The 22035-nt window shown below is 37.7% G+C and overlaps 1 protein-coding gene across 1 annotated transcript in view; it reads left to right on the plus strand.

The window, feature by feature from the left end:
* LOC122810704 (putative adhesion G protein-coupled receptor E4P) overlaps positions 1-22035 on the plus strand; it is a 96940-nt gene that overhangs the window by 56715 nt on the left and 18190 nt on the right. The window contains exons 3-4 of the mRNA XM_044082269.1: positions 2267-2502; positions 19577-19643. Coding sequence (XP_043938204.1) covers positions 2267-2502; positions 19577-19643 — 303 coding nt within the window. The remainder of the gene's footprint in view (positions 1-2266; positions 2503-19576; positions 19644-22035) is intronic.

A 22035-nucleotide genomic window follows, 5' to 3' on the forward strand; every position in this document is an offset into this window, starting at 1 on the left:
TTTAATATGCAGTTAAAAGCAGAATACAAGTAAAACACAAGGTAAATAAAACAAATCACAGTATTCAAAATAGAAAAAGGCAATAAAGTAATACAACAAATAAAAAGCAAACTAACCTTTCCCTCATAGCAAAGTGTAGCAGAGTCTAGTTGATCCTTTCTAGTAAAGCTCTGAAATGTTTTTATTTTACCCCTTAAATAGAAGGTTTAGTTCCTAGCTCCACCCCCTCAGTTCACAGATGATTAACCTTAACTGATTTGTTTTATTCAACTGTACTAATTTCTGCCTGACTCACAAGAGACAGAGCTGTGGTCTCTTTTAAATTTTTAATATGCAATTAAAAGCAGAATACAAGTAAAACACAAGGTAAATAAATCACAGTATTCAAAATAGAAAAAGGCAATAAAGTAATACAACAAATAAAAAGCAAACTAACATTTCTCTCACAGCAAAGTGTAGCAGAGTCTGGGTGAGCCATTCTAGTAAAAGCCTGCATTGAACGTTTTCAGATGCACAGTTCTTTCAACAACTCATGGAATTCGTTTAGTAGAATCTAGAACAGAAGCGACTGCTGAAAAATGAATAATTGGTAGTGCATATGCAATATTACATGACAAATATAAGAATCAATCAGAGGAGATTAGACAAGATTAGGAATAGACAGATTGAATAAGCAATTCACAGAAAAGAATTGGGGGACATATGTATGTCTCCCAAACATACAACACAGTGTAAAAGTTTTAGGATCTTTTCCTGTGTTTACATAGGTATTTTTATAACCCAAGTGCACTCCAAATAATTTTTCCTCAGGTAGACAATAAATGTTGGAGGTGTGATGGGGAAGAAAGAGGTAATTCAGAACATATTTTCTGGGAGGGTGATGAGTTGGCAGACTTTAAAGATTCCCTGAAGACTGCTCTGTCAGCGATACTGGGTGAGCAAATTGTTGTAACTAAGGAAATATTTTTTTGAGCTATGATACAAAATTGGAATTGCCTAGACATAGTAAAGCTATGCTAATTCTAATTATGGTGGGTGCCAAAAAAGCAATTACTAGAAAAGGAAATCAAGGTTTAAACCAACTTTATTAGAAGTAGCGAATATAGTAACAGAGATAAAACAATTAGAACTGGGATTTTTAGAAAAGGGTAGGAGCAAATTACATAGAAAAATTGGAAGTGTGGGAACAATACACGCAGAGGAGAAACAAGGTTTAAAATAAGCTAGGATTTCAATGAGCTATGTAATGTTTGACTGACAATGACTGGATTCATTGTAAGTTATGTATTATATTTGCAACTAAAATTATGTCAGTATGGTTTGTTTCATTTATATAAATGTATGATTGCCTATGTCATGCATGATAATTTAATAAAGGCATTTCTTGTTGCATTTGTGATGGTCAAATATTCAGGTGGTTGAATAGAGGTAGAGACTTGCACAAATTACTGAAATGTTCAAGCAATTGTAAAATGATAGTCCTTGTGAGAAATCTTGATACAGCAGTGATTGGAAATTTGCCATTTTCCCCATGTGTTGTGTGATCTAGGAACTGACATATATAAGTTGCTGATGGTGAAGGGGTTGGAGGCCTTGACAAAAACACCTGTTTTTTTTTTTTTTTTTTTTTTTGGTGTGAGCTTTCTTTTTGAAGGATTGCCATTCAACATTATCTTGTTCAATTAAAAGCTATTTAACCATTGTATTTTCAATAGTGTATACTCCCTAGTTCATACCGCATCTCTTCTACTGTTCTAATGACAAAAGAAGCTTACTACCCACCACGGAAGTTATGCTTCTGCGGGCTGCACATGTTTTCACAGAGCTGACAATAATAAAAATAAGGGCCAATTCATCAAAAGAAAAGACAGGTCAATAAGCTGTATTGCCATACTCTGAGATCAGGATAACCAGGAGTATGATGGAGCAGCAGATATCTACTCAGTTTGTCTTTTCACACCTTTTTGAATCCTTAACCACACATAGAACTAAATGTCATGTGGCATGTGCTTATTCCCAGCTCAAATGTCTTGAACCTTAATCAGTGTCACATTGAAAGTCCTTTCATTTAGGGTGGTAGATATAAGGAACACCCCAGTTTTGCTGACAGCTATAGTCATAAGGATAAAATGGTGGGAGGTTGGATGAATACATAAAAAACAGAAATGCTGCCATACAACATAACCTGAATTGACATGACTGCATTAATATCTGGTTTACCCCCTGCCCTTGGTATTTAAAACACCTAATTGTACATTTTTTTCAGATCCTCTGTAAAGTTATCTCAGCTTTTCTGCACTATTCCCTCTTGGCCTCCTTCTCTTGGATGTGTTTGGGTGCATTGCAGCTCCATCTTATGGTACAAAACCTTAAGGCAGTCAAAGCCTTCCGAACCCATGTGATTCGAAGGAGATATATGTATCCTGTAGGCTATGGGATACCGGCTATAATTGTTGTGATTTCTGCAGCAGTATTTCCTCATGGATATGGAACAAACAGAGGGTAAGTACCTGAAATCCAGTCAGCTTTTTAGACAGTTGTTAGTGTACTTTATATGCCAATTTGGATATAAAATGCATGCATGATTTGAACGAAAGGGCAGTATTTTATATGATACTGATAGTATAAATGTTTCAGTGCTGCTGTTCTAGTAAAAATCTTGGTATACACTGATTTTTATTTTTATATATCATTTGATAAGTATGAAGCATTTTTCTTGTTTTTTGTCCTACTGATACTATGCCTTTTGGTTTATAGATTGGACTTGTTTCCTAGATGTCAAATCCATTTTTAGTATTAGTTTTAGTCTTTTGAAGAATTCCTTACTAAATTTTAATACACATTTGTTCATGTTTTATTGGTTATCCTTCGTCAATTCCCAAATATCTATACACTCTCGCCTGTTCAAATTCATTTATATAACATTCCTGTCCCAGAGTGATATTTTCATGGTGCTGCAGCTTTTGTGCTTTAAAGGTTGATTTTGAAACATTTATCAAGACCAAGTGACATTCCTATATCATCTGAGAATGTTTTGACCACTTGCAGTTGGACTTTCAACTCTTCATCAGATGAACTATACAATTTTAAGTCACCCACAAAAAAGTAGGTTTTCTGGGAGCTAAATTTTAACCATGGTCTAATCTTTTAAATAAACAGCTTAATGGAATAAAGGCAAGACGAAACAGAAAATGTGACAAAGAATCACCCTGGAATGTCAACTTTGTATATTAACCTCTGGGATTATAATTTTTCCTTTGTCATGACTTAACTGCAAAGTAGTTTGCCACTGTTTCATGGTTGCTGTAATATAATTGATCAATGGGGTCTATATCACATAGTTGAAGTTATGTAACTTTTTATATTTTATATTTCATATTTCTCTCTATTCAATGATTGCATGCTGGCATTTTATTTCTTCCCTTTCTTTCCCTTATTACTATGCATTTTTTATGGTAAGACTTTGTTGATTATTAGTTTAGCTGCACAGTAATATATCCTATTTACTTCTGTTATATGCCATGAATTTCTATTTATAGTCTTGATTATTGTGTTCATTTCTTTTATTAGACTTCTAACATTATGGATCTTATTTACTTTCTGTAATCTATTTCTTTCATTGATCTTAATATGTCTAGCCATTCTATTAAATCAGGTAGCACTTCCTTTTGATCATTTTCTTTTAGATTGAGAGCACCTTCTTTGCTTTCTATTTCTTGCATGTATTCTACAGAAAGTTCCAGAAAATATTCATGTGACATATCCTCTTCAGATGCAACCTGCTCCATCTGCTGCTCCTTCATATGGGGACTCAATGGCCCTTTACTCCACACATTGTTTGTGTCAGAGTTGCCACTGTTTCCTGGTTCTTACCTTGCTTGCAACTTCAACTGAATATTTGCACCAGTCTCATACAGAAGACTCTAGAACCTCACTGTGTGGTAAGTCTTCAGATGCTTCCAGCTCCACATGTTTCTCCTTAACATGGGGACTCACTGTTCCATCATACTATGACATTACTTGTGTTGAATTTTCTACACTAAATTCTTCACTTTGCAGATAATCCATAACTTTCATTTCTATTTATTTAAATTATTCTTTGACAATCCCTTTTTCTAATTTCCGTTTTTGTTTTGTTATATTTTTTGTATTATTAACATTTCCATATCTGGGAGTCTTCAAATATCTTTAGTGCTCCTTTTTATATTGATTGGTTTTGCCTTCTCCTTTGAATAAATATTGCACCATATCAGATCTCTTTTTCCTTCCCATGTCCATACTTCTTCAGATGCCTGCTACTATACTTGCTACTCCATAATCTGGGGACTTATTGTTCCGTCATGCTGTGACATTACCTGTTCTGGATTTTCTGCACTAAATCCTTCACTTACCAGATAATCAATGACTTCAGTTTCTATTTATTCAACTTCTGTCTTACTGCTTTTCTTTATTACTTCCCCTTTCTTTTTTTTTTTTTTTCGTTTGTGAAATTTTCCATATCCAGGTGCCTTTGGCTGTATTTCTCTTGAAATATCTCTGTATATGCTTTTTTTCTGTTGATTAGTTTGGCGTTCTTCTTTACATAAACATTGCACCATATCAGATCTCTTTTTCTTTCCCATGTCCATGTAACTTTTTATATCGTTAAAGGGGGGATTTGTTCTTTATATTTTTGCATTTCTTCTGTTGGTCCTTTTTCTAGGCAGCCCAATGTTTCTTTATCTAGCTAATGCTTTTACATGGATCTATTGTATTAATGAACACAAATTTTTATTTGAAGCTTTTGACATTTTTTTCTTGTGTGAGTACTTTTCTTTCCTCTAATTTCTCTCTTAATCTTTCTGAGCATCTTCTTCTGAAACTTCTGGGCTTATTGCATAATAGTAACAACCTCAATAGTCCAATCTGCCATTTTTATGGTTCTTTTTTGGCCCCTCAGTTTGTGTTTTTTTGGACTACTACTTCCTTCTACTACATGGGTGGCCATCCTTGTAAGCCTGGCCTAACCCTGTAGCAGGATTGTTTTTGTGTCTAATTCTGGCACTAGTATGTGCACCAAAATTGGGCAGTTTTTTATCCTGGGACCTGTGCACCCAGTTGTCTTTTTTATTTTTAACATACCTCTCTCCATGATATATAAAATACAGTCTATATATGAGCATCATCTTGGTGAGATTTTGTGAAAACAATGTCTATCACATGAAGGTACTCAACAAGACATGAGGATGAATTCAGTTCAAAAGATACTACTCTCCTTTCCTTACTGATTTTATCTCTATTCGGACCTCCAATAGATTCTCTGAGTTTAATTTCTTTAAGCCTTTTGGTTTTCTAATACAATGATTCATAAGTCAGGGTATGATTAAACTTCATGAGTTTATTATTGTTTCAATATTTGATGTTAGCCAAAAGTGCTTTTAGCAACACCTGCAATGTGCCCAGAATTGACTCCTTCTGCAATTCGTATTGAGTTACATATGCTGATAGCATATCTAAATATGACTATAAATTCTTTTTATTAGACAGTTTGCTCCTATTACTATTGGAAATGGCTGGGTATCCTTCTGCATTTCTATCATTTATGGCTGCCAATCCTCGTATTTTATGACTTTCTCCCCCTTTAATGTCTCCAGGTCTTTTGGGTTTATAATGTCAAGATGGGAAGGGACCCTATTCCTAAGTCAAAGTATAATTAAAGTTCATAAAATTAGTACTGTTTGCAGCACCCACAATGTGCCCAGAAGTGACTCCTTCTGCAAGTCATACAGAGTTGCATGCATTGGTAGAATATCTAAGTATGACTGTAAATTCTTTATGAGATCCATTGCTCCTACTACTATTGGAAATCTCTGGGTATCCTTCCACATTGCCCTCATTTCTGCTTGCAAATCATGATATTTTATGACATTGTCTCTTTCTACACATAAGACATTGCAATCACTGGGTGTATCAATTTCAGTAATCAATGCTACTTTTGTCTTCTTTTCATGGATTACTATATCTGCTTTTCTCACTTCTGTTTTTTCAACTATTGGTAATGGGTGATCCCATGTGATATAAAGTTCATCATTTTCAATAATGCTTTATGCTTCTTAGCTACTTCAGTATTGAAATGTTTGCATAATCCCCAATGTAACAGCCCTGCCACATTATTATACCTTTCAGTATACAAGCCCTTTGCCATTAGTGCATCACATCCAGCAAAAAGATGTGTGACTGCTTCCATTTCTGGTTTATAAAACCTACATTTGCCTGTTTCTTTGACATGTTCAGTGGACGTTGTAAACCAACATGTATACAGTCCACTATTCTAGGCCACTACTATTAACCTTTTGTTTTTGGCTTAAATGTCCCTCTCTTTAACCATACCTGCATCAGGTCCTGATTGGCATAGGGTTGTTCCAGGAGTTTAATGTACTTGCACCTGAATTTATACCTTTGCCACATTTTTTGTCTTCTCATCTTACCCTTCACCATATATTCTTTATTTTGTTTTTTGGCACATTCATTTGCTGCCTGACTTTTTTCTACTTTTAGATTGATTTCCATTCCAACTTGACACCGATATGCTTCTGCTAAACTAAGCAGGGAAGTCATCTTAGACTTGTTCTCCTCATGTTTTAAAACTTTCATTATGTTTGGATCTTGTGAGGTCAGCAGATATGTATGTAGTCCTATGATTGCAGATCTGTACATATAAACAATTTTGAGGAGGCCCATACTTACTTCAAAATGGGGACTATATAATCTTGGCATATTCTGATTTTTATAAATCATTTGGTAAGAGTGAAGTATTTTTCTTGTTTTCATGTCCAACTGCTTCAATACCTTTTGGGGTCAGTCAGTCATCCCAAAACTGTAAATTCGAACAGAAACAGCAAATTGGTTTATAGCTTGAACTTTGTTCCTAGATGTGAGGGCTGTTTTCAGTATAAACTTTAGCCTTCTAAAATATTCCTTACTAAGTTTTGTTTGCATTTGTTCATATTTTATTGTCGATCCTTCATGAATTCCCAAATATATTTACACTTCCTCTTGCTCAAGTTCCTTTATATCACATTCCTGTCCTAGGCTGATGTTCTCTTGGTGCTGCAGATTTCCTGCTTTAAATGTCGCTTTTGTACTTTTATCAAGACCAAATGACTGTTTTATATCATTTGAGAAAGATTTGACCACTTGCAGTTGTGCTTTTAGTCCCATATTTGTTGAATATACAGTTTTAAATCATCAAAAAAAAAAAAAAGATGCGAGGTCTTTACACTTTGTTGTTTTATGGGAGCCAAATTGCAATCATGACCTAATCTGTTAAGTAGGCAGCTTAATGGGTTTAGGGCAAGACAAAAGAGCAGCGGTGGCAAAGAGTTACCCTGGAATATCCCCTTTGTTTTTTATCCCTGTGATAATAATTTGTTCTTTATCATAGCTTAGCTGCAGTGTGGTTTGGCACTGTTTCATGATGACTGTAATGTAATGGGGCAATGTAGGGTGTATCTTATACATCTGTAAGCACTCCTTTATCCATGAATGTGGGATACTGTCAAATGTTTTTTGTAGTCTATCCATGTCATACTTAGATTCTCTCCATTTTACAATTCACCATTATGACTTTATTTAACAGCAACTGATCATTTATTCCAAATTACTTTATTTTGTTATCCTTTTGTTCTATTGCCATGATTGAGTTTTCTTCTAAATGACTATAAATTCTAATGGCCCCAATTCCAGTATATAGTTTATACATCATTGTACTCCTCTGTGGAATTATCAGTATCTCTGGAGTCCAGACCTTCCTGTACCTTGTTTATACATTACTCCAGGTGTACCCAGAGCCCATTACTGTATACAGATTGGAAAAAGTGATGAGAACATTCGCTAAAGAGTAAATTGAAATCAGTGTCCATATCCATTGTATACAGAGTGTCAAAAATAGACCCCTCCCTTCTAGTTTTCTTGCTCTTTCCCTGAGGCTTGTCATGACACTGTGTAGTTTTGAACTGGTATTCTCACATTTGAGTCCTTCACTGATGCATGCCACCCATTTCCTTGGTGTCAGTGTCCCATCCCCCCATATCTACAACCCCAGTACTGAATATTTCACTGGTGAAAGTTATGGGGTTCCAAGCTATTGGTACCAGTGGATCTGTACAAATTGTGATCCTGATACTCTATAGGCCATTATTAATGTCAACAATGTTGACATTCAGGGCATCAGTACTGAAGCCATCCTTGGTATTGAGGTTGATGTTTGTGTCGAGACCTGGTCTACACCTTTGGTATCATCCACTTTAGCTTCATTGTTAATGGTTTTACCATTTCCTTTTATACTGAACATTTTGATTTAGTTAAACAGAGATAAAATACATTACAGTGGTGACTCTAAGGAATGTCTGAGACTGTATCATTGGCTTCAACTCAGGATGTCTATCAATCTGATGTTTTCATTCTATCATGTTTCTGCCTGAGAGAGAGAGAGAGAGAGAGAGAGAGAGAAAGAAATAAAGACAACAAAGAAGCAGAAGCCTGTCACATGGACAGGACTGCAGTATCTGGCACAGATGCCTCACTGACCTCACTAGGAAGCTGACATGCAGAAGGAAGCAGATGGACTCTACTATGGACTTTCCAACACCAGTTACTGATGTACAGGAGAAAGCTTCCTCATTATTCTACAATTATCCCATGTCTTGGGACATTTTGGTGGTAATGCATCCCATGGTGTCATAGTTAACTGATCCAGTCTCCTCTAAGGAGCAGATAATGCAGAAAACATTTCACTCCATCCTGCTTACCAATTAGGTGGCTTCCCCAGCAGACCAGATGGTTTCACTGAAACTGCAGAGGGTTTGTCAAGAGCCAGATGTGGTACACCTTTTCCAAGGAGAAAAGACAAGGTCATCTGGCCTCCCACATGCCTTGTATGTTGAAATAAGGCCAGTTTAGCTGAGAATATTGTAGTGGATATTGCCATAAAGTGCCCTTTGAAAAGATTTCAGTGGTCCATCCAGCTGAAAAGGGATGCTCAGTGTTAGACTGCTTTAAAACATTTATGTATGTATCAGGTACCTTCTCTAAAAGAGATATCAAACATGTGACACACATAACCAGTTGTCAGCAAAGACTTGCTGAAAAAAAAAAAAACTTGAGATACCGATTAAGATGCCCATGGGAACCTAACATGAAAGCTAGTATACCACACAGCTACACTGACTAATATGTCAAGCCACTCTGTAGGATAGTTACATAATGCAAATGTTGGACTGGTGCCTAGAGCTGGATTGAGAATCATTCGTCATTGTCATACCTGGCTCAAAAGTTGTATTTCCAACTTTTAGGCCATCTTTCACCACTGCCCCTTTTAATCATCCTGGTTTGGCATCAAGTTAAAGACTGGCTACAAAAATGTAAGCAAGAAGGGAAGGTGATGACATTTTTAAGAATATTCCCTTTTCTCTTAGGTATGCTGATCTTGGCAATGGTATGCATATATAGTGTCAGTTTTGCAGGTTCTGCAGTGCTCCTTCTAAAGGATACATTTTTTTTTACTATTCTAGTAATATGACTGTGATTTGGTAGTTCCACATCATGGTGGATGGAACCCACTCCTACCTTCTCTGTTGAGAAGCTATGCATTTGTGACAGTGAGCCATGTCATCTCACTGCTTAGTGACAATGATGCATATTCCTGCCCATAACAACTCAAATTAACTATTTTTCTGTACTTCACCAACAGGAACTGACGCCCTAGGTGCCCTGGTCCATCAGTATCTTCTGGGTACATTCTCTGCCTTTTCCTTGTTTCAAATGATACTAAAGCTTCTGCAGAAATCCAAAATGCACAAGGGAGAAGTCGTTGTCATGGCTACATTCTGGCTCAGCCAAGTATGGTTGTCTGTATCATGGCCTCCTGTACTAGTGAAGCCACTTTTCCACAGATCTCATAAATGTCACCTGTCTCACCCATCCTGCAAGTATCACCCAAGTCAACAGGGCTTTAGACCAATTGCATTACTTTTCCAGTTCCCATAATGACAAGAGACCCCTTGTACCATTCATGTGTGGACCAGATCCTTGCAGTATCCCAGAAGCCCTCTGCCAAGAAAATATACAGCTGTCAGCTGACAAGATTTGTCTTATGGGTAGCTAATCAAGATGTAGGTCTCCACTAAGCTCAACTACATGAACTTCTGCAGTTTTAGCTAACATCTTTTATCAAAGCTCCAGCTATTCTGCTGTCAAAGTTCAGTTAACATCAGTTTCTGTCTTTCACCAAATAGAGGATTCCTCTTCTTTAGTACCATTAAAATTTTGCAAAGCATTTCTGAGAAAGGCTTTCATGTTTATACCTCCTCCTTCTTCCCTGGCAAGTTAAACTTTTTGCTGGAAAAACTGACACTGTTTCCTTTTGAATTTGCTGCTAAAAAACTTTTTCTGTGTGGCAGTTACCTCAGTCAGAAGATTCTCTGAAACTGAAGCACTCTTTTCTAAAGCTCAGTATATTATTTTCCATCACAAAAAGGTGTTCTTGCGCACTAATATAACATTTATATCAGAAGTTGCAAAGAACATTTTTATTTTTATTTTACATTTGTTTTTATTAACTTTATTCTTCACTCAACATTCTACCTGGAGAGAGTACTCATTTTACCACCCTGATGTTCTTCTATTTAGATACAACAAAATACATAAAAAAAAAAAAAAAAAAAAAAAAAAAAACATGTGCAACTATTTTACATTCATTAGTTATGGACAGAACAATTCCATGGTCACCCTGTTCAGGTGACCCTTGGGACTCATTTTTTTTTTTTTTTTTTGCTGTGGAAAGTACAATAAGAGTTTAACAGAAAAATGTAAAGCTGGTCAACCAGGGCTGTAGCTACTTCTTCAACCTTGTTCAAAAATCCTTTAGTTAGTGATATCCATGCAGCTTGGGCTTTACTACATACTTCTGCAAGATGCAATGAACTGAATGTGATTTCATTGTCTGGGTCTTCCTTCTGGGTTGCCAGTCTTTGTAGTATTTCATCTTGACACCATCCAAGAGGTCTGAGCTGAGGGCTGTGTCTTAGTGTTGACATGGATGCACTCTGGATTATGTAAGATACCAGTGTTATGTACTTACTGTAACACTTGATCTTCAAATCTTCAGAAGCCATGTGCATCCACATTTACAAACTCATGCACATTGCAAATCCTATTTCACTCTAAAATTACTTCAATTGTCATATGCTCTGTCCTTCAAACATGTAATAAGAAATGGCTTTAAGGTTCAGAGGGGTCGAACACTGACTCTGTCCCCAGATGACCCATGTTTGATTAGTGGCACTAGTGCATGCGTCAGTGGCCATTACTGGCTCATCCATTCTGGGGAGAAGAATGTAGCCCGGATCACTGTAATAACAGCATGAAACCCCAGGAGAGCTCTGTGCATCACTTGTAGCACTTGATTAGGAGGTTGTACATTCATGGAAGTGCACGTACACCTCCCAAAGGCAGCCTCAGAAGAGCTTGCAAGGATGCCATGGGGTGGTAGGATTAGGGCATGCTCCTCAGCAGCAATACAATGGTGCATCAGTATACCTTATTTACTCACTGTGCCTGGATGTGGCTCAGACTGAGCCCAGGTAAGGCTAAGGGGGGTCCACTAGGCATGACAAATAAGGAGAGGACAAGAAAATAGCTGATGGTCAGCTGTGGGGAGCTAAAAAAGAAAAAAAAAACATGCTACTAGAAAGATATATATTCTCATAATATAGAGGTTTTTTTCAGATAAACTATATATTCAGATGAGTGCTCATGTTGATTTTAAACTTATGAGTTATGTTTCATAGAACTGTCCCAGACTCCAAATTCATCTGATTTCATGGTGATGCTTCTCTGCTGCAGATTCTATAAAGCATAAATTATTATACTTTACTGTCAGTTTCCAAGTTAACCTCTCCATCTCATGAAAATGGTGAATGCAGCATCCAGGATGTGAGTGAGTGAGTGAGTGTGTGTGTGTGTGTGTGTGTGTGTGTGTGTGTGTGTGTGTGTGTGTGTGTGTGTGTGTGTGTGTGAGAGAGTCAGGAAGGCATACATTATATTCACCTGCTTTAATATGTTTGCAACTAATTTTAATACCTGTCAAACATTGACACTCAGATCTTTGAAATGACAATTCTCCAATCAAGAGTGAAGTTTCCCCTCTAGCGCTGATAAATTCTCTATAAAGTGAAATGTAAAAAAATAAAAAATAAAAATAAAAAATAACACCACCAACCACTCGTAGTTCCCCAAAAGCAACAGAAAAAACTTTCTTTATTACCGTAGACTTAGTGCTTTCTCCCTGTAACCTCAGGGCTTCATGGCACAAAATCACATGATTAAAATCCATTAACTGACTATTTAATTAATTAAATTGTGTCTTGAAAACTCATAATATAACATCCATCCACTACTAATGTATATATTATACTAATAAAATTAAACTGTTAAAAAATGCATAAAGAATTATAAAAAGCTCATGATATATGTACATATAAGCTAAATTTGCTTGGCTCTTAATTATAACACTGAACTCAATGAAATGGAATCATTAATGCCTGGATATACCACGGCATTAGTTCTAAGTTGCCATTCCATCTCTAACTTTTCTAATCATAAGTTCAAGTCACCACCCCTTCCTTGGTCTCTAACTCTATCTATAACAAAAAATATATATTTTTTAAATTAACACAACCGATTGTGTAAAAAGAACACTTTCTTTCTTCTTATTTTTAATATCTCTGATGTGTTCTACCACTCTTTCCTTTAATTTTCTCGTGGTTTTACTGACATAAAAAGCTGTGCAGGAAATACATGTAGCCATGTATATCACCATTCTCATGTTGCAATTACAGATACCAGGACAAAGGATAGTACGGGAGTAACTATCAACCACCACATATGGGCCAACATTAATATCTTTATAGGCTTTACACATGTTGCATTTGGGCATTTTTGAAACTACATATTTATTGCTCATATGCTTTTCTACTAAATTTTTCAAAGTTAAGCTTCTGTTGTAGATGACCCTTGGACTGTCTCCTAAAATTAAGTTGTCATATTTAAATACTTAATTCCAGATGTTATTCACTATATTTCTTATTGTCAATGCCTCACTGTTGTAGGGTAGTACAAAAGTACTGTCCACTGGTTTAATCTTCGCTGTTTCTAGTTTGCTCCCAAATGAAGCAGATAAAATTGGTGTAAACCTGTCATTCCTCTTCTGTAATACATAGTTCCTAGTTTTTAATAATAATTTGATAGGATACCCCCTCTTTCTAAACATATCTATCAAAGTATATGATTCCTCTTTAAATTCATTGTCATTACTTGTCAACCTGGATATTCACACCATCTGGGCTTTTACTATACTGTTCTTTTGGTGCGTAGGGTGACAACTTTTGTAATGAAGAAATTAATTTGAGTATGTATCCTTCCTGAATCTTCTTGAATTCAATTTTTTGTTAGTACTGTCCGACGTAAGTCTAATGTCTAAAAAATCAATACTTTCCAAACCCACTCTGTGGGTAAACTTTAAGAAAGATGTTGTAGAGTTTAAGTAAACTACCAAGTCCTCCAGCTTCCTTTGTGAACCTTTCCACAATATCAGAATGTCATCCAAAAATCTTAACCAAATAATGGTCTTACTAAACAAGGGGGACTGAAACACATAATCTTGTTCCCATTGAGCCAATACTAGATTAGCATAAATGGGTATGCATTTGGCCCCCATAGTGACACCTGAAATTTGATGGAACAATTCCCCTTCAAAAGCTAAAAAAATATTTTTCAAAACCATTTCCATCAAGTCTACCAACACACTTTGTTTCACACTGTGGATGCCCTCTTTTCCTTTTAAAGCTTCTTCAAATAATTTTAGCACCTCAGTGTGTGGAATTACTGTAAACAAATTTGTTACATCAACTGTGGCAAAAATAAACTCACTCAAGATAACTGTCTCTCTTAGGATTTCTAGACAGTGCCATGAATCTTTTAAAACATGCTTGTAACTGTTTAACAATGGCTTACACCAAAAATCTATGTAAGCTGCAATAGGCTCTGTCTTGGATCCTGTTGCTGCCACAATTGGCCTAAATGATAGGTTTTGGAGGTCCTTGTGGAGCTTAGGAATCCCAAAAACATTCAGAGTTACTGGTAATTCAACAGATTAAAATCTGTACTCCTCAGGGTCCAACAATTCCTAGCTTCATAGGTAGGTACTAGGCTATCTACCCAAAGGCATTTATAAGCCTAGCCAGAATGTGTTGGCTTTCGCTGCCCCCTTAGATTAGTTCCCTGTGCCTCTGTCCAGCAGAATCACTGAAGTAATCCCTGGGGTAAACTTTCTGTTTCCTATCCGCTCGTCAAGGTTTCTCTTGAAGAGTGTTAGCGAGGAGCTCTGCCTAATGTAGTTTGGAATCTTGTTCCAAAGCATGGGAAGTCTCTGGGACAGGAATCTATCCCTCCAAAATGTCCTATTTATTGTTGTGGTAAGGTTTAGATCCCTAAAGAATGTGACTCGAGGGGATAAGGTTTTCTTTAGGTGGAGCATGTCCATCAATTTTGAGTTGGACATGGCCTTGTATATCAGGCAGAGATCACCTCTGAGTAGGCGGTATGCAACTGAGTACAGCTGGAGTTTCTTCAGTCGAGCTGCACAGAACATCTGTTTGAGGCCAGTGATCCTCTTGGTGAGGTACTTCTGTGGTCTTTCCAGCTGTTGCAGTTGTCTTTTAAGGTACATCCCAAAAGGGGCATCGTACTCTAAGATGGGTCTGATGAGTGATGAGTAGAGGGGCACAATGACCTCTTTTGATCTGGATGCGAACCCTTTTGTGATTAGGTGGGCCACATAGAAGGATTTTCTAACCATTTTGGCAATGTTATTATCAAAGGAGAGATTACTATCTACTTGGGTCCCCAGATCCCTTATTATGTCTTCCGTACTTAGGGGACTACCACCTATCTGGTAATTTGTAGTTTGTGGGTACTTTGTTTTTTTCCAAAGGGTATGACTATGCACTTTTTGGCATTTAGCTTGAGGCCATGATTTTGACACTAGGTGTCCATCTCAGTGAGACCCTTTTGGAGGAAGTCTGTGTCAGCCGGAGAGTCAGTTATGGCCCCTAGTTTGCAGTCATCTGCGAACTTGCTCAGCCATAGTCCTCCTGTGCTTGCCTGCACCTCTGAGAAGTATATGCCGAACAGGAGGGGTCCTAGGACTAAGCCCTGGGGAATGCCACTTGTAACCGGTTTAGAGTCAGACCTAGCTCCCGCAACTCTCACCATGTGGGTTCTTTCTGTGAGCCAGTTGACAACCCATCTTGTGATGTAGGGGTTTATATTCAGGCTGGTGAGCTTGTCTATAATACCAGCATGGGGAATGGTGTCAAAGGCCTTTGCGAGGTCTTGGTAGGCTGTGTGTACCACCTTTCCCTCATCTTTAGCCTTGGTAACTGTCTCAAAGACGTCCACCAGGTTTAGGAGGCATGATCTGCCCTTAACAAAGCTGAACTGGGTAAGATCCAGTGTTTGGAGGTTCCCAATGTCTCTGTTAATGAGTTCCATGATGATGCACTCCATAGCCTTGCAGACCAAGCTAGTTAGGCTTATAAGGTGATAGTTCCCAGGGTCTGTTGTGGCTCCAGCTTTGTGAAGCCGAATAACCGTTGCTGTGCGTCACTCTGGGTATGAAGCCTGTGGAGAGGCTGAGTTTGAACAGTATGTTTAGATGAGTGGTAGTTCGTTTTTGAGCTTGTGTAGGATGCAGCCTGGGACACCGTCCGATCCCATTAATGCTGGGTTTTTGGCTTTGGAGAGGGCTGTTTTAACCTGTGTGTCTGTGATTTCAAGGGCTCTACATTCTTCTGGTATGATTATGGGCCCTTTTGGGGGTGAGAGGGAGGTGAAGTTTGCATTGAACCTGTCTGCCAGGACGTTGGCGATATTGGTCCGTTCAGTGTATTTTGTGCCTTTCTGCACTAACTTTGAGCAGATCTGAGCAATGCCACTTGGATTCTTGACACAGCTAAAGAATGCCTTGTGGTTATCTTTGGAGTCCTTGGCAATTTTTCTTTCAAAGCTTGCCTTGGATGATTTTATGAGGTATCATAGTTTTTTGCTGATACTGATCAGGGATGTCTTCCCTTCTTGGGATTTTACTCTTTTCTGTACTAGTTTTCTCCTTCTGTTGTATAGCTTGTTTATGGCAGGGATCCACCAGACTGATTTTCTTTTCTTGGAGGAGTGAGTCTTGGTTTTGCTTGGGATAGCATGATCCATGCATTCTTGTAGGTGCCCATAGAATGCATTAGTAAAGGATTTTGCAGCTTGGACAGTGTTATCCTTTAGCATGGGGGCTTTGAAACTTTCCACCTCGGTCTTAAGTAATGTGAAGTTTGCTTTTGAAAAGTTTTTCATGGTGGTTTCCTTGTCCAGGGGTGGGGGCAGAATGTGGATATCCAAAGTGATTTGTTTATGGTCAGATCTAACCAGCGAGGAGTTGACCTCAGGTGTGGAGCACCGGTCGCCCATGTTGGTGATGACCAGGTCCAATATGTTGTCACCTCTGGTGGGATTGTTGACCAGTTGATCCAGGGAGTTTGAGTTTATAAATTCAAGGAAATGTTGGGCAAGGGAGTTAGTACTTGAGTAGTTCTCCCAGTTAATGTTTGGGTAATTGAAATCACCCAATATTAGGGTGTTTGGTAGGACCTTTATGTTTCCCAGTGTTTCCAGAAATGCAGAATGGGGGTCCTGGAACATGGTGGGTGATCTGTAGCAAGCTACAATTTGAATTGCACTTCTGCCCTTTGTTAGTTGCACGTGGATGATCTCTGAAGCATCATGCTGTGCCACTAACCTGGCAATATGGGTATCCTTGATGAATATGGATACACCCCCACCTTTTGTATTTCGGTCCGGGTTCTGTGGCCAAAATGTATGGTATGGGTTGTAGCCTGATAGTGCTGGGGTGCTCTCTGGAATCTTAAACCAGGTTTCTGTTACTGCACATATATCAATTTTCTCCATACTGAGGAGTGCCTCAAGTGCATGCATTTTGAGGTTTAGACTTCTGGCATTGAGTAGCATTACCCTCAGTTTTTTGTTACTTGTGCTATTTACGGCGGTGGATTTGTTCATAGTTCATAGAGTTCATAGATTAGTACTAAGCTAACTGCCCTTGCGAGCCATATTAAGCCTAGCCAGTTATCCCTTGTGAGACTCAAACCCTGCACCTTGTGCTTATAAGGCAAACACCTTAACCATTTTGAGTCTTGCCTAAAAAAGGCACTATGGGGGTGGCAAGAGACTTGGCCAGTATTCAAAAGCCTAAGGGTGACAGGTGCAAGCTGTCTCTAGCAAAGCAGTGTGGCTTGTCAAGCATGTAATCCCAGGCGGACAGACACTGGATCCCCTTTGAATGACACCAGAAACTTAGCCAATTGTTGAAATTGATATTTTTTTCTTTATACCGTGGTATCATTCTTGGTGAGGGCAGGACTCTACTCAAGGTCAGAGTCATACCGGCCTGGGCTACGTGATCAGAGAGCTCTTCCATGTCTCTTTTCATTTAGTCCAGGGAGGTACAGCTCAGGTCATTCACACCAACATGGACAATGACAGAGTCATATTTGTACTTGTTCTGGAGTGACCTGAGTGCTTGGGTTATGTGGCAGATCCTGGCAGCCGACAGGCAGCTAACAATAACCTTATCCTTATTCAGTCTAGTGAGTGGGATGTCAGTGTGCCTGACTATAGAGTCACCTATTACTAGCATGTTGGGTATGTTATTTTGCCTTAAGGGCTGTGATTGCGTGGCACCCTGGTTTTGTGAAATATGTGTTTCATGGTTTGTGTTGGTGGTGGAGGTTGCTTGGATGTCTGCTTTGGAGGTCTCTGTTGCTTTTGCAGATTTTTATTTAGAGCCTCCGAGTATGTTTTTGTGCATTTATGTGTGTTTTTTGCCGGTGCTCATTTAATGGGTCTATGTGAAACTGTTGGTGTGATGCAAGTATTTCCCATCTCCTCTTGACTGTCTGATCCAGTCTTGAGTTGAGAGAGCTTAGCCTCCAGTTTGGCAATCATTAATGCCTGGATATACCATGGCATTAGTTCTAAGTTGCCATTCCATCTCTAACTTTTCTAACCATAAGTTCAAGTCACCACCCCTTCCTTGGTCTCTAACGTTATCTATAACAAAAAATAAAACAATTTTAAAATTAACACAACCAAGTGTGTAAAAAGACCACTTTCTTTCTTCTTATTTTTAAAATCTCTGATGTGTTCTAACACTCCTTCCTTTAATTTTCTCGTGCTTTTACCTACATAAAAAGCTGGGCAGAAAATATATGTAGCCACATACATCACCATTCTTATGTTACAATTACAGATACCAGGACAAGAACTAATGCCGTGGTATATCCAGGCATTAATGATTCCATTTCATTGAGTTCAGTGGTAAAACTAAGAGCCAAGCCAATTTAGCTTATATGTACATACATCATGAGCTTTTTATAATTGTTTATGCATTTTTGTAACAATGTTTAATTTTATTAGTGTAATACATACATTAGTAGTGGATGGATGCTATATTATGGATTTTCAAGACCCAATTTAACTAATTAATTAGCCAGTTAATGGGTTTTAATCATGTGCCATTATTTAACTTCTAGTGTTTTGTATCAGTACTCTGATGAAGCCCTGAGGTTACAGGGAGAGAGCACTAAGTCTACAGTAATAAAGAAAGTTTTCCCTGTTCCTTTTGTGGAACTACGAGTGGTTGGTGGTGTTATTTTTTATTTTTTACATTTCGCTTAGTGTTGCTTGCTCTGTTGGGCATTTGTTCGTATTTTTACAAATTCTCTATAAAGCAGGCTTATTAAAAGTATTATGACATTTAGTGAAGTTGGCAATCTTATTTTGTGAATTGCAAAATAGTGTAATTGAATGTTGGCAATGCACACACATTAAATGTAATGTCTATACATTCATTTGCTATTAAAATTTGTGTAACCACAAGGGAATAAAACTTGCTGCCAAACATTCAGTCACATCACTACTAGACTTAACACTGTATGTGAAAAGCATTTTACAACACAAAATGTGCTACATAATACATTTGTCTATTTTGATTATGAATGCTGCCTTTATGTGCATTTACTCAGTTATAAATGACAGCCTGAGAATAGTTAAACTTTCCATTTATTTGATGGACAAAATAAATGATTTAACTTACCTGTGGTAGTACTGTCACTGCTGTGACATGAAACTAAGGAACAGCACAGTAACAGTGATGTATTTGACACTGACAAGTACTTTTACAGGAAATAATATTGTTTCCCCTGTGCAGTTTGATTTCAGTCATAGATTTCTTTTTTATAATGTAATAAGTGCTATTATCATAGATATGTTGGGAATACTGCAGTAAACAGTTTTAATTGTACAGTCAATGTAGTGAAGGCAAATAAACCAAACATGCTGACATTAAACAGGTGTATTGCCCAAATTAATTATTTTTTTATAACTTTTTCCCCATCGCTTCTTACTTTAGATGCTGGCTGAGTCTGGACAGATACTTTCTATGGAGTTTCATAGGACCTGTATGTTTTGTAATCCTGGTAAGTTAATGCTTTGATAAATATTTATTGCTACTAGAAATGATTTTGTTTGTTTTAATTTTGTTTTTGTTAAACCTAATACAGAGCAGGTTATTAAAATACTTTTAAGATAATAAGCATTTCCAAAGTGTACTCTGAAAAAATCTGCACAGAATTCTTTTAATACCATTATGTTAAATGTCTGCACTCCATATAGGTATATTTGAAAACACAATGCAACTGGCCACATATGTATAAATGCATAATGGTTACCATTCTAATAGATAACAGAAATGTCTCTTCACTTCTTAAATGCACAAAACATAAAGCAGTATGTATTTGTAGTGGGAGGCAATTCACTGCAAGTCAAACATCAATGATGTATCAGCATTCACAAGTTTACAGTAGATGGCTGTCAGACCACTGAACACTGCTGCAATGTTTGGTCTTTTTTTCTGAAATCTGTTTGACTCATTCCTTTGAACATGGAGCTGGTGGTAGTGCAGAGTTGGAGGTTTTGTTGTTGAAGTGAATCCGTGAATTACATTGTTGGTGTTTTTGGCCAGTGAATGTTTCTGGTTTCTTGGTCACCAAAGAGGAATATAGATGGAGACATGGACGTGAATGAAAGATGCCGTACTAATCTTTTGGTGACTGAAGTTTTTGCTGAGTACCCTTATGTTTTCAGTGGACGAAGAAGCATCCTGAGTCATTACCTGGAGACTTTCTTGTACACAATGACTATGATGTTTGCCCATGCTGTTGGCAGCTTTGGAGATTTGTTGCATGGACTGTTGTCATGTGTGAGAGTATTTGCAGTATTGTGCTTTAGTAGGCAAGTGCCTTCAAACCTACTTAATGGAGCATATTTTCAACAGTCCTATGACCGAGTATTTGTTTGCCCTGGTGATTCTATTTGTTTGTGGAATATTGACAATCATGGACTTGGGATATGAGCACTCTCTTACTGGCAAATGCCTTCTGCACTTCAACTTAATGCCAACTGCATTTCCTGTGACACTGCTTATGTTTTGTGATATTATTCTTTAGCCTTATGGTTATTTTTTGAATGTTGCTCTTGAAATAAACACATTTTTTGCAGATTTAATTATTTGCTAGAATAATGGTATTCCTTGTCATGCTTTTTGGTAAAAGCATTCAATTGAGCTTGAATTTAAATCAGAAGTCATGTGACAATGATTTGTACACTAGAATTAGCGTAACAATGACCTGTGCAAATGACTTGTACACTAGATGTAGTGTAAGAACCAACTATACACTAGAAGTGTGACAATGCCTTGTATACTGGAAGTATTGAAACAAAAACATGTTCATTAGAAGTTGTGTAACAAAAACCTGTGCACTAGAAGTTGTGTAACAATGACTTGTATATTGGAAGACGTATAACAACTGAACACCAGAAGTAGTGCAACAATGACCTGTGCACTAGAAGTTGTATAACAATGACTTGTACACCAGAAACAGTGTAACAACAAGCTGTATACTAGAAGTAGTGTAATAATGACCTGTGCACCAGAAATGGTGCAACAATGACCTGTGCACTAGAAGTTGTGTAATAATGACTTGTATATTGGAAGACGTATAACAACTGAACACCAGAAGTAGTGCAATGATGACTTGTACACTAGAAGTTGTATAACAATGACTTGTACACCAGAAACAGTGAAACAACAAGCTGTATACTAGAAGTAATGTAATAATGACCTGAGCAGCAGAAATGGTGCAGCAATGACCTGTGTACTAGAAGCAGTGTAACAATGATCTGTATAATACAACAACTTGTACACCAGATTTAGTGTAAGAATAACCGGTTCACTAGAAGTGTAACAATGGCTTGTACAATGGAAGTACTGCAACAAAAACATGTGCACTAGAAGTACATCTCCCTCACTGTCTCTACTCTCCACTTCCTTCTGACCCCTCCCTGACCCCTCCACTCCCAGAGTTGCTCACCAGAATTTACTTAGTACTCTGAAATCCTTTGGTGCCTTCTTTTAAATTTTCTCTTGCCTTTGGTCCCAACGCAGCCCCATGGCCCTCTGGGGTAAGTCAGTGCATTGAATTGTCTTGTTCAGTTATCTCTTACTAAGTCATCATATACACAAGTTATAAGTAAGAAAGCTTAGAGAAGAGCTTAGTTTGTTTTCTATACTGGGCATGTTTAACTAATGGAATAAGGATACTAGGAGCAATATCGCTGAACTAGCGTTATCTGTTTCAGTACTGGCTTCCTGCCTATTGTATATAAGCTGTGTAACACTGCTGCTGGCCTGTAATTACAAGCTGGTAGATGTAACACTGCTGTTGGCCTGTAACTACCAGTCGGTAAATGTACATGCACCTAATGTGTTTACTGTGCTAAGACTAGGAAAAAGCAGATGCACACACTGGA

This window comes from Protopterus annectens, chromosome 9.part0 (genome assembly GCF_019279795.1).
Source record: "Protopterus annectens isolate FY-2018-M chromosome 9.part0, PAN1.0, whole genome shotgun sequence".
Taxonomy (NCBI): Eukaryota; Metazoa; Chordata; order Ceratodontiformes; family Protopteridae; genus Protopterus; species Protopterus annectens.